Source organism: Takifugu rubripes, chromosome 16 (genome assembly GCF_901000725.2).
Source record: "Takifugu rubripes chromosome 16, fTakRub1.2, whole genome shotgun sequence".
Lineage (NCBI taxonomy): Eukaryota > Metazoa > Chordata > Actinopteri > Tetraodontiformes > Tetraodontidae > Takifugu > Takifugu rubripes.
This window is the reverse complement of record NC_042300.1, coordinates 9,891,490-9,903,758: the sequence shown is the minus strand read 5'-3', so window position 1 is coordinate 9,903,758 and position 12,269 is coordinate 9,891,490. Positions and strand designations below refer to the sequence as shown.

The 12,269-nt window shown below is 47.5% G+C and overlaps 1 protein-coding gene across 16 annotated transcripts in view; it reads left to right on the top strand.

The window, feature by feature from the left end:
* ryr3 (ryanodine receptor 3) overlaps positions 1-12,269 on the top strand; it is a 57,094-nt gene that overhangs the window by 3,385 nt on the left and 41,440 nt on the right. For 8 of the 16 annotated variants that reach the window (XM_029849926.1, XM_029849932.1, XM_029849925.1 and 5 more), the window contains exons 2-11: positions 4,330-4,449; positions 6,467-6,571; positions 7,828-7,848; positions 10,070-10,084; positions 10,431-10,505; positions 10,578-10,656; positions 10,726-10,838; positions 11,531-11,630; positions 11,707-11,800; positions 12,086-12,160. In XM_029849926.1, the coding sequence (XP_029705786.1) occupies positions 4,330-4,449; positions 6,467-6,571; positions 7,828-7,848; positions 10,070-10,084; positions 10,431-10,505; positions 10,578-10,656; positions 10,726-10,838; positions 11,531-11,630; positions 11,707-11,800; positions 12,086-12,160 (797 nt within the window). The remainder of the gene's footprint in view (positions 1-4,329; positions 4,450-6,466; positions 6,572-7,827; positions 7,849-10,069; positions 10,085-10,430; positions 10,506-10,577; positions 10,657-10,725; positions 10,839-11,530; positions 11,631-11,706; positions 11,801-12,085; positions 12,161-12,269) is intronic. The other 8 variants (XM_011612125.2, XM_029849938.1, XM_029849936.1 and 5 more) reach the window with 3 other exon arrangements.

Here is a 12,269-nt window from a genome sequence, read left to right as displayed (position 1 = left end):
ATCATATAATCATTAAGGATTTTGAGGCACTGGCTAGCATTAGCTTAAGCTTACACCTGCTTCTATTGCAGATGGGATGATGTAATGAAACATAGTTCCTTAAAATGATTTTCAGGCAAATAATGCTGATGCCCAAACTTTTCTTGTGCCAACTGCGCACTTTCAGGGCTTGTTTGTTGTTGCGTGTTTTATTCCGATCTTCTGCTTTATGATACGACCCCTGACGTCCCACAGCAGCGGAGCAGATCACGGCGAAAAACAGGTCTTTACACCGTCTGAAGACGGGAATGACAAACGCTGACGCTGTTTAAATGGTTTCGAAGTCGCACGTTGCCGCCCCCCACTGAGTCCCTGCATTAGCGCTAATGCGACATTAACATCTAATGGCAGTCGCCCTTGAGTTCAGCCTGGGAGCCGCTCTTCATGGCGCAGCGTTATCAGTCCTCGACGGGACGGACTTCCTCTCTTTAATGTCGGCGGTGGAGACGACGTGCTGCCCCGAGAGCTGATGTTGGCCTCCCTCAGTCGAATCCACCCCCCTGTGTTGATTGTGGGGGCAGAGCAACAGTGTTTGACGTCCCTCCGGTCCGGACCTGCGGTCGCCCCAGAAGGTTCGACCCACACGTCACAAGCTTTGATCTCAGGGGTTTGTTTTCATGCTCCGGCTTTACATCCATATAAAACCCAGTTCTGACCGTGCTGCTGTACCGTGTGCTCTGTTTGGCCTTTAATTTGCAACTCCAATAGAATCTGATTTGAATAAAAAACGAATTGAAGACAATACCCCTTTAATTACGTTCCCAGCTGTGTTTGGGAGCTCTTCCAAAATTAGGATTCTGCGTTTGTTGTCTGAGTCGCTTTTAATATTTACCTTCATTACTCAACTGAAAGGTCCAGTTTTGGGAGCTCCTGCTTCCAGATTGGTGGTTTATTTACACTTAATGCTCAGGTGGGTCAGTTTATCAGCCCCAGGGGTCTTTAAAATCAAAATAATTGGCCAAGGTAGAGGTGTCCGGACAGGAAATGGTTCCACCAAGGCAAATGGGATCACCAGCGAAAGTGGACAGAACCTGGGTGGACAGGGAGCCCCTGGGGCTTTAACGATCTGCCCCTGGAGCCTCGTCGCGGCTTCAAACTGGGTTTGAAATCCCGTTTGCTTCCTCACCACAGTGAGACCGCACACGCTCGTAGCTGATCGTGCAAAAAAAAGAAGAAAAAGAATGCAGCAAAATGTGCACGTCAGCGCAAGTGGTCAGGTTTGTTTAGAATTTGATCTACTTCCAATTATGAAATATTCTGCCTGCATGTTCATCATTTGTAAATGCACCAAATCTGTAAAATCTTTTTTTTTTTTTTTGCGCACACCTGAAATGCCGCTGTCCAACCTCGAGACACGTCCTGATTTATACCTCTGCTCTGAATATCTGAAATCATCTGTCGAACCTGAAAATGGCGCTGTCCCAGGTAGTCCAGCCAGTAGGAGCAGCTCCCTACACCTAATTGTTCTTTTTTAAAGTATCTTGAATCTTGAACCAAAACCAGTAGAAGCTTTGAAGTTTGCTTCCTCTCCTCCCTTCAGTTCGTTTTCCGCTTCCAGCGCACACGCGCGCTGCGGTCTGCGTCCACGCCGTCCTTATCTGACAGGATGATGGACTTTTTCGAGCGGTTCCGGCCTCCTACCCCAGCTGGAGGCTAAAGGACCCAGGTTTTTTTTTCAGCACTTGCTGAGGCGGCGGACTCGTCCTTGCAAGGATACGGGCCTCGAGTATTTGAAGCAGCTGCAGAGCAAAATGCAAACGAAGGGAAGGAAATTCAATTTGTCTTCAAGGGACTGTATAAGTCTGGGAGTCAGCGATCCATGACAGCGGAGCTTCGCTGCAGAATTGTGTGTTTTTTAAAATCACTGTGGAGCGTCATTTATTCTGTCCCACGAAACCAACGTGCATGATTGTCCTTCTGCCCCAACCAACCTAAAAGACCTTCAGAAGTCGTTAGGACCACTCAAAATCTCCTCACTTTACAAAACAATGTTTTCTTTGGTGCCCATCGGACATTTAGACTGAATTTTTGTCTCTTTGGCTGCAGCTATTGTGGCTAATGGGGCTATTTTTAAACAAGCGGTTGACAGATGAGATTTTTCTGATCTCTGATGCCAGAAACCAACGTTTGATTCTAGTGCTGCTGGCAGGCGACGTGGTTGGTCCTTATCTGGCTTATCAGCTGTTGTTCTCGCACATCTACACGGTGTCCACTTTGGTCTCCATGTTGTTAGCTAAGCTGCACGGAAACGCGTAGCTCAGCCCGCAGTTAGCACCCTGCCTGACATTTATGAGAAACACGACGCCCGAGAGCAATTTAGAGGGAGGACCCCCCCCCCCCCCTGGGAGTGCGAACAAGGAGATGAACGTGATGGAAGCTTATCATGCTATTTATTTGAACTTTTCTTTGTTTTTTTTATGTCTTTGAGAATGACTGAGAATGTGCCCTGCAGGCCTGTCTAAGTAGCCTCGCAGAGGGATCGAACAGATTCACCTGTTCTCAAGTTCACATTGGTGGCAGCGCGAGGTGAGTTCGGGGGGCTGATTTGGCACCCTAGGGCATCTGTGGCTCTCGGGTTTCAGCTGGTGGATGCCACAGTCCGCATACAAACACACACGTGTGTACACACACATGCGCGCTCACCTGTCGCTGTCCGTTACAGTAGCTGGCCACTTGCTAAACGGAGCAGAGATGAAGCGTTAATAAAGGACAGATACAGGCGGAAACATTGTCTCCCTGTTTTGGGTCGTGCGCTCGTCACATGTGCTTGGGACTGAAGGTCCGATCCAGTGTGATCCTTTTTTTTTCGTTGGAGTGCAGGATCCAAAATGGTGTACTGTGAAGGTTAGTGAGGACGGGGCCGGGTTGGGAGAGGACGGGGTCAAGTTCCCGCTCTTGGAACCTGTGCAAAGTGGCTAAACCAAGCCCTAAACGTCCCAACTCCCTATAGATAGTACTAACGCTGCTTTTTTAGCTGCCTAGCAGAGCTCTACACTCTTGCTACAAGGGTCAATTTGCCTCAGATTAACCAGATTCTTGGACTAAGATCAAGTTAGGAGTGAAAACTTTCATTAAGGACTGTTTTATAATGAGATGTGAAATATATCTATAAAGATTCTGGACCAAATTTGGCCGCTCTTTGTTGACAGAGCAGTCTTGAGATATGCAGACGTCCTGTGATACCCTTATGTGCCTCTAGGGGCAGGCTGCTGCAGTTTTCAGCTCGGACGTGTTGGACAGTTGACCTACAATAGTCTTTTCTGTCATAAACATACACAAGAGGTGTTCTTCAAAGACAAAAATACAGTCGCATACATCCCGTAGCTCATTTTTCCCTTTGGTACAAAAAAAGATAAAGGCATCCTTTAATCAAAATGCACAGTTCACGTAGGAGGGATATCGATTACTGACTGTAAACACTCCAGATTGGTCCTAGGTTGTCCTGCTGTGGTTCTCGGTGGAGCTGTATATCAGCCAGGCTGACATTCCGAGTGCAACCGAGCTCAAACCGTCCTCTTCACTACTCGACCGCTAGTGCTACATTAGCGTCTTCCATTAAAGTTACTTGAATCAACCTGTCAACACTCAAGGATAAAGCAAAGTGAAAGGAAGTGAAATAACTGTGAGAATTATTAAGTTACCCCCCATACACACCTGTCTGATACTTCACTGGTCTCCTCGTCTCTCCAGTGCACTTTTTTACCTTTATCAAATGCTTCTTGTTATGATATTAATGCTGTTCTATTAGCATTCCAATTCTCTGGGTATTCCAGATGGTAACAAAGGCCTTCTGCTTTTTCTGGCGGGTTAATCGGGGTGAACACGAGAAGGTTTGTTCCCACAGCTCTTCCTGGTTTTAGGGTCCATTGTGTCTTCGTTAGAAATCTGCTCTGTTTCCCCTCGTGAGTCTGTGGCTGGATCTCGAACTATTGAATTAATGCTGCTGTGAAGGAGGTGGGAGCCAGAACCATGGCAACCATCAGCTCAGATTAGTGTGGGACGTGAGCTGGCAACACACACACACACACACACACACAAATCGATAGCTGCATGTTCTTGCCAAAAAGCCCAGCCCTCTTGACCCTGACAGATACAGATGTTCATTTGTCGGTTGCCCCGATCGAATTGAGGTTTTCCCGTCGCCCACAAATGCACCGCGGGAAAAATCTGATGAAGATCTGAGTTTTATCATGGTTTGTCGCATCGATGGAGCAGAGCACATACACGGAAAACATTTGTATAACCTAAAAGAACAATTTGAACTCCTGTCTTCACTGTCTCCACCGGCAGGATGATGAAGTGGTGCTCCAGTGTGTGGCCACCATCCAGAAGGAGCATCGGAAGTTCTGCCTGGCCGCTGAGGGACTGGGCAACCGTCTGTGCTACCTGGAGCCCACCTCTGAAGCGAAGGTGAGCAAAACCGTCTCCTCCGTGTCAGGGTGAGCATTGAAAGGGTGAGAAAAGGCATCTGGGACTGTTCCACACAAGTAAAACCTCCTAAAATCCAGTCAGGCGGATGGCGAGAAGAGAATCGGTCGTTTTCTTGGTTTTCTTTCGTCAAAATCGACAGCCGTGCTCTGACCATCGCACCGCTCCGCATCTCATTAACCTCCCTTGACCTGGGATCTTCAATCCATTTAAAGAAGATATTATTGTTTTATTTTAGGTCATGTGACCTGACCAAATGCCCAGTTGGGACGCGTTGATGTGGGCTCCGTATCAGTCAATCAGCCTTTATTTATATCACAACATTCATATAAAATAGCAGTTTATAAATGGTGCAGCTATAAGGAGCAGACATCCGAGTCGTGGTAGGGATGATAACGCAGGTCTGATAGAGTAATTAACGTTTATTAATAACATTTGGTATTTATAACAAGCTGAAATAATGTGTTTTATAACAGAAATGCTGAATCTGGAGTAAAATGGTTCCAGGTTTGTTCTGATAAAAAAATCTAACTCGGGGGGGCAATAATGTGGTATTAAAGCACAGGTTTTCCAGGGACGGGTCGTCTTTTTCAATAAAACCGTTCTACATAATATATAATATATAATATATAATAATTAAATATAATAATTCAGGAAACCCCGTCAGACCTCAACCTGACATTGTTCTGATCCCTTTAAGACGGAGATCTGAACCAACAACCTGATGGAACTCGCAGCAGGAGACGACCTTGAGCAGCTAGCCCATGCTGCCACTCAGTCGTCAAATATTACAGTTTAATCTTTTCCAGGGTTATTTTCCCACGTTTTCCAGCTTATGTCATCATACTGATCCCCCCCCCCCCCCCCCCCCCCCCCCCCCCCCCCCCCCCCCCCCCCCCCCCTAAAACTGTAAAGGTCAGTGTGAGCAGTGAGAGTCACCGGTGGAAGGATGATAATTGGAAAATTGCCTGTGAATAATTCATGAGAAGTCGAAGATCTGCAGGAACTTGTGGATAAAGGTCACCTGACACCGCAGGTACAGGTGTCTCCCCACTTCCTCCGGCTGCTGCGTCATTTGAAGATTCAGTCGGTGATTAATGGAGCTTTTTTTCCCAGTTAAACCCAGTTAAGTATCGAAGTTAAAAATAAAAATAAAAATCTGCGGCAGCGCTGCCGAGAGAGTGTGTGAACGTCTGTGCTGTTAGAGGCCACCACTATCCTCATTATCACCCGCCAGTCATCGTCTCACTCCTTGTCTCGCGTTCAGGGGTCAAGGGTCGGCCGGTTTGAATCTGGAGGGCCTCTCAACACTTGAAATACACGATGTAACCATTTAACAGATATTTTTCAGTATCAAACTTGTATTAACGTTTTAACTGGAAACCAAAATCATCAAAACCCATCAGAAATAAGCACGTGGAGCACATCGGTCCATGTATAATGGGTCTATATAATATATAGAAGCAAGTTTTTGATAAAATTTAAATTTAGTGAGATGCACCTGTACCGCTGCTGGAAGGGGAGAGCCGAGGTCGGTCAGTCGTGGTTTGTTTCTGCAGTACTGGGATTAGATTTCCTGTTCATAAGGTGACGGTGACACCGACCACCTGTTTATGAGGTATTAAATTCACAAGAACGACCCGGTTGTGTACGTATGTACAGATGGACGCGGTCAACACAGGCCAGTCATTAAACACGCTAACGGTGGAGTCACGGAACCCAAGAAGCCGTCGGCGTTATCTCTGCATTCCCGACGGAGCCGTGCCGCCTTTATGGTTTATGTCTGGTCTCTGGAAGCCGTTTGGAAGAATTCTCTGCTGTGGCGGGAATGTTAATGAGCTCAAAACAAGTCTGGGATGTTGCATTTGGGTGCAGACGCCTGCGGCAGCTACAACCTTAGCAACGTTAGCATAAAGCGCTTTGCCTACACGGTGATGAGACATGGTCACACTTGGCTGTTTTCCGCCCTCATTCCAGATCTCCTCCTTCTGTCCCGCAGTATGTTCCTCCAGACCTGTGCATCTGCAACTTTGTGCTGGAGCAATCCCTGTCGGTCCGGGCCCTGCAGGAGATGCTGGCCAACACTGGGCAGAGCAGCGAAGGGGTGAGTGCTCCCCTCCTCCTCCTCACCAACACGGCCAACACCAACACGCCCGTCTGCAGGACGTCAGTAGCACAACACGAAGATTTTTACTGTTCATGCTACACATGCAGCTTCTGGAATAATGCACATACATCGAACTATACAGGCTTGTCAGTAATGTTTAAAAATTATCAGGTTTGACTGCAATATGGACATTTCCAGGTAAGGGTGATGCCTTTAAACTGTGTTGCTGCAGTACGGGGTGAATTGAGCAGCTGTTGCTACCTCGCCCTTCAGGTTTGTTTTGTGACGTGTTTCCGGTGTTGAATCTCTTTTTGTTATGAACATAGATCAGGCCTTTCTCCTCACATGCCTGCATCAGGCTGCGAGGTTTAGATCGAATCCCACTGTTACCGCCGGCTTTTTAAAGGCGATACAACTTCCAGAAGTGTAAAAGCATTTTTTGACTGAATCCGACTGCGCAGGCTGAACAAGCTGATAGCAACATGTCAAACTGGTAGAAAGCATCATCTTGATTTATGGATGAGCTGAGCTCTTTCTGCTGGCTCTGCCGCCGCTCACGAAGCGTATTTATTAGGATTCTGTGATCTACAGGCCGCCGCGGCGCCATCAGCGGCCGTTTGGCCTGTCTGGCGGGCCACATACAGCTTGACGCTCACATCCACTTGTGCTTCTGCGCTCTAACAGTCATTTCATGCGCCGCGGAACCTCGTCACGAAGCAGCGCATACATCCAAGAGATGGGACGTAATGACATTAATTCTATTTTTCCTCCCCGCCCCACTGGAGGAAATGTGATATAGCGAGAAGGTTTGATTGCCACAAAGCTGTTGGCGTTTAATTTGGAAAAAAAAGGGACGGATGGCCCGAGCCTAAACGTTCGTCAGTGTTTATGAGATCCCCGGTGTCGAGGAGCAGCTATGACGGCGATGAACACACGGCCGTTTCCTTGGCTGCGGCTGTACGTTTATGCGCAGCGGAATCTTTAGACGGGCGTCTCGTTGTTGCCCACGTTCTCTCTGCCGATGATTCAGGCCTGCACTAATATCAGTCGGCAGATTTGAGATGTGCAGTCGCTGGCTGTCACATCTGGCAAGAAAACATGGTGCTGGCGCGAAGAAATCGCCCTTAAATCACTGCTCCTTTCCACTGCAAGTCCAGATTTCTGTATATCACAGCTCTCAGATTTGTGTCTTTGAATGCCATGTGCACTGTAATAATGATGCATTGTTTTTATTTGTATTTGTTTGTCACTAGAGCGCTGATCATGAAAAATGGGTAGGTCCATCAGTTCATTCATCCATCCATCGTGTTGTCAGTGTGCATGACAGACTAACTCCTCCATCAACACTTGTCGTGTTCCTCTGTTGTCGTAGGAGATGCATCTGTGTTTGGGAGTACTGCATTTTGGGAGATGCTAATTTAATGTACCGTCCAACTACGTAGTTGGTTGTGTGTAGACGTTTGGGCAGAAGTTGTTGTTTGTACTTCCCTTCTGGAGAGGAACCATTTATCTTCAGGGATGTCTCAACTTTGAATCAAGGCAGTCCTGAAGTCATTAGGCTGTCACCTTGTGCCTGAGAAGAGTGTTCAAGCACTTTCAAGGTTACCCTTGAGCTTTTTTCATTCCTATCACTTGCTGCTAATGTCACGCCTTGTACAAGCCTTACAACTGCTTAGCTTAGATCTATTGGAAGGAAAAAAATGACATCAAGACCATACAGCAAAGATAAGAACAAATGCCCAAATAGTGCACGTGCACCAGGGAATTACAGCATTTCACTGAATCTGTTACTGAGTTGAATTCAATGTGGGCCGCCGGTTTGTTGTGACATTTGGTGATTTTGATCTCTGGAATAGAGAATGTGAGGATTGAAGACTAATATCCGAGTTACAAAATGACCTTTTTTCACCATCATAAACGAAGCATTTTCATTTTGTTGTCATGTGTATGTATAGACAATAACACTGGAATTTAGAATGTGCGTGTTTGTATTTTAAGGCTGAAAAACAATATTAATAACTTCTCAACTTAATGTTGGAGACTGTTGTTACATTAGCAGCGACTTTAGATGCACGAGAGGAGCGAATGTTGGAGCACCGGTGGAGCGACAGTCTGTTTTAACCCTAATTCCATTATTGGAAGAGGTGTCATACTCTTCGGTATATGATTAAATATCTAAGGTAAATGATATGATGCTAATGTTAGACAAGATGCTTATTAAGCTTGTTTACATTAACCTAGCTAATGGTTTATTTTCTCCATGTCAGAGGCTTCTGATGGGTAAATGTATAACCATCTGTGAACATGAGACACGCTAATGAAAGTTGATCCAAATCCAAACGATGGATCTTATATTAACTTTGTCAGTATGCTATTAGTAGAATGTCTTCAGCCGCGCGTTGGGCCAGATGTCTCTTATATTGCCAAGGAATTAATTTATTAAGGGAAGAAACATTATTTTACGGGTCAAAACAAACCAAAACACGCGCATAAACACTGAGATTTAATGTGGTTTTCTTGTACTGGACTCAGGTCTGTTGCCAGTAGAAAGTAATCCTAGACACAGCACTTACAACCGGGGTGGGGCTGCCCAGCCAAAGGTCACAGTACTGACAGTGATGTGTCAGCAGGACAGAGGGCCTGAAATACAGGCTGGCACTCTCTTCGCCCCCCCGCCCAGCCGCTCTCCCTCCCAGCTGTTCCTGGACCCTCTCCCCAGTTTTGCTTTTGATCAAACGCCGTTTCCTTTTTTGTCTGTCATACACACGCCAGCGTGGCAGCCAAACGCGAGTTAGCCCGCGGCGGCGTGCTCGCTGCAGAATGAGCTAGCAAACAGGAAAGGAGAAGAGAATGAGAGCGTGGAGCAGAAACCCCCCCCACGCAGAACGGGGAGAACGCGCAAACGCCCCACGCGTAAGCGAGACCCGAGCCAGCGTCTAACCTGGAACCTTTCCCGAGTGTGAGGCGAATGTGCTAACCGCTACACACCAAGAAAAAGCCCTATTTGGGAAATTAATATTAAACCCTTATTGCACCTGGAAGTTTAACTGTGGGCAATCTTGTAATTAGTGGCAATAAATCTAGATGAAGCGGTCGGTGCCTCCAGGAGGACACCCCACCTCTCGAGGTTTCAGGTGTGTCCAGGAATTAACCGGTACACTGGGGAGGGATTTCACGCGGCTCCAGAATGCTGTGATGTCCCCGGGGGGGGGTTGGTTCGCAGCCTTAGCCACCCTGCTGAGGGTGCTGCCCCACATCCTAGACCTGGATCAGCGGAGCGAAGATGGGGCACCACAGCTCCGGTGGGCATCCTTGGAGAGTCTGGGGGTGGAACCTGAAGACACGTGCACATCCTGTTGTCAAGCTTCCGGAACTCTAACGCCCCCGTTCTTCCACTACTTTTGTTTTTGCAATGCCATTTTTTTGGTAACTTAAATAAATAGTCTAGAGGTCGCCTCTTACGGAACCCTTCTCTTTTTTGTCCTTTGCCACTAGAGGTTGGTTAAACGGGTGAGTAGTGTCTTTTGTTCTTCACCTCTGATGGGATGGCATCATCTGCTCCGCCTCCATCAGCTGTCCAGAGTTGTTGCCTGTTGGCCATGGTTGTTTGTGGTTGTTTTTCCATGTGTGTAGTTGTGAATGTTCACCCCCATCTCTGTTTCCGTCCACTTCCTGCTTGCAACTCTGACCTTAAGACACTTCATCCAGTCCAACTCATGCAGCTCACCCACGTGGGGGTAAAGAAAACGGGTTACTAACTTGACTCCTCTTCATCCAACACTCTAACTCTGATGGAGTGGCCAGTGCTCCTATAGTAACAACCTGATCATTCTCACTCTTGTGTACTTCCTGTCAGGCCGGTCAGGGGGGTGGACACCGGACCCTTCTCTATGGTCATGCCATCCTCCTTCGCCACTCCTTCAGTGACATGGTAGGTACCAGCACTCGTGGTTACACCCAATGGCTGATGGACCTGGATGACTGATCTGGATCCTCTCTCCAGTATCTGACCTGTTTGAAGACATCACGCTCCCTGACAGACAAGCTGTCGTTCGACGTCGGTCTGCAAGAACATTCAACAGGTTCGGCTCCGACTCGAGTTCACGCGGCCTTTGCAAACAGTCTGTTTTCACCAAGAACTGCCTGTGCAGGAGAGGCCTGCTGGTGGACGATCCACCCGGCGTCCAAGCAGAGGTCAGAGGGAGAGAAGGTGCGCATCGGAGACGACCTGATTCTCGTCAGCGTGTCCACAGAACGATACCTGGTAGGTTGAAGCCAGCAGCTTCTCGCAGGACAGATGCTCTCAGGCTCTTTTAGACAATGCAGCGCACAAAGAGGCACTTTTTAAAGTCACTCTGGAACTTCAGAGTGACGAGTCGATTCAAGAGGAAACTCTAAAACTTTTAGATTTATCTGAAATGAAAATCATATTTCTTCTAAGTCCCTCTTTTCCTAAAAAAAGGAAATGTTTTTTTAGCATCCATATGACTGATGAGCTTAAAGTTAATGCTGTTTTCCCACACTGAGCTTTAAAGCTGACCTCAATTAACTCGGTAGGTAAAGAGAGGAGAGGGGGATCATGAGAGGGAGGAGAGAGAAATGGGAAAGAGGAGAGAGGAGGACGCGTCGTGCATAACGGAGCGATGCAGAGCTGCATCCCGGGGCTGCTTTTCCTCTTTGGAAATGTGTAATTAATGCTAAACTGGCCACACGCCATAGTTTCATCTCGTCTAATGGAAGACCTTCACCTTCGTCCCCAAAAAAAACCTTTAAATATTCAACAGTTTCAATATCAAAAGTGCTATGAATCAGTGGGGGATGAAATAAATGATCACGTCACGAGGATCAATGGTTGTATTTAGCTTAAAATGAGTGACAGGAAGGCAGACGTCCCGTCCTAAACGTGGATGATTAAATTCTGATTGAAACGACAGTGAGTTCCCGGCTGTGTTGCAGCACCTGTCCATCTCCAACGGCAGCACCCAGGTGGACGCCTCTTTCATGCAGACCTTGTGGAACATTCAGCCCACCTGCTCGTCGGGCAACATGGCTGTAGGTGAGGAAGCTCCACCAGTCGTGCACCCGCGGGCGTTTATGCTCGACGCCCCGCATTTAACACGTTTAACTGACAGGCTACCTGATCGGCGGACACGTGATGCGTCTCTGTCACGGCCACGACGAGAGCTTGACCATCCCGGGAGCGGAGAGCAGCGAGGAGATGCAGAGGTAAGCAGGCAGGCTCCAAGCTGCTCCGACCCAGCCGAATATGTGGGGCGACCGGTTCATAATTGAACGCTGGCTTCAGGCAGCAGAATTAGATGATACGTTCGAATGAACCGGTTGGATGATGCATCAAAGACGTTCTTTGTAGACAGGAGAGGAAGTTCTGTGCTTGAACCAACAGCACTTTTATGACGTTAATGAGGAGAAAGGTCACGCCAGTGTTTCTGTAAGATGGTGGGAATTTTGGAGGAACTGAGCGAGACTCCTCACGTCTCCTTGCACCCCCAGGATCGTCAACTACGAGGCGGGTAAAGGGGCATCAAAGGCTCGTTCTCTCTGGAGGCTGGAACCTTTGAGGATCAGGTGAGTTCAGATCCAGGCAAGCCGCTGACCCAGTTTCCCCTCAGAACTGTGCAGAATCGTTAGATTTAAAAATAGATCATGTACAAATGTGACAGAAAATATACTTTGA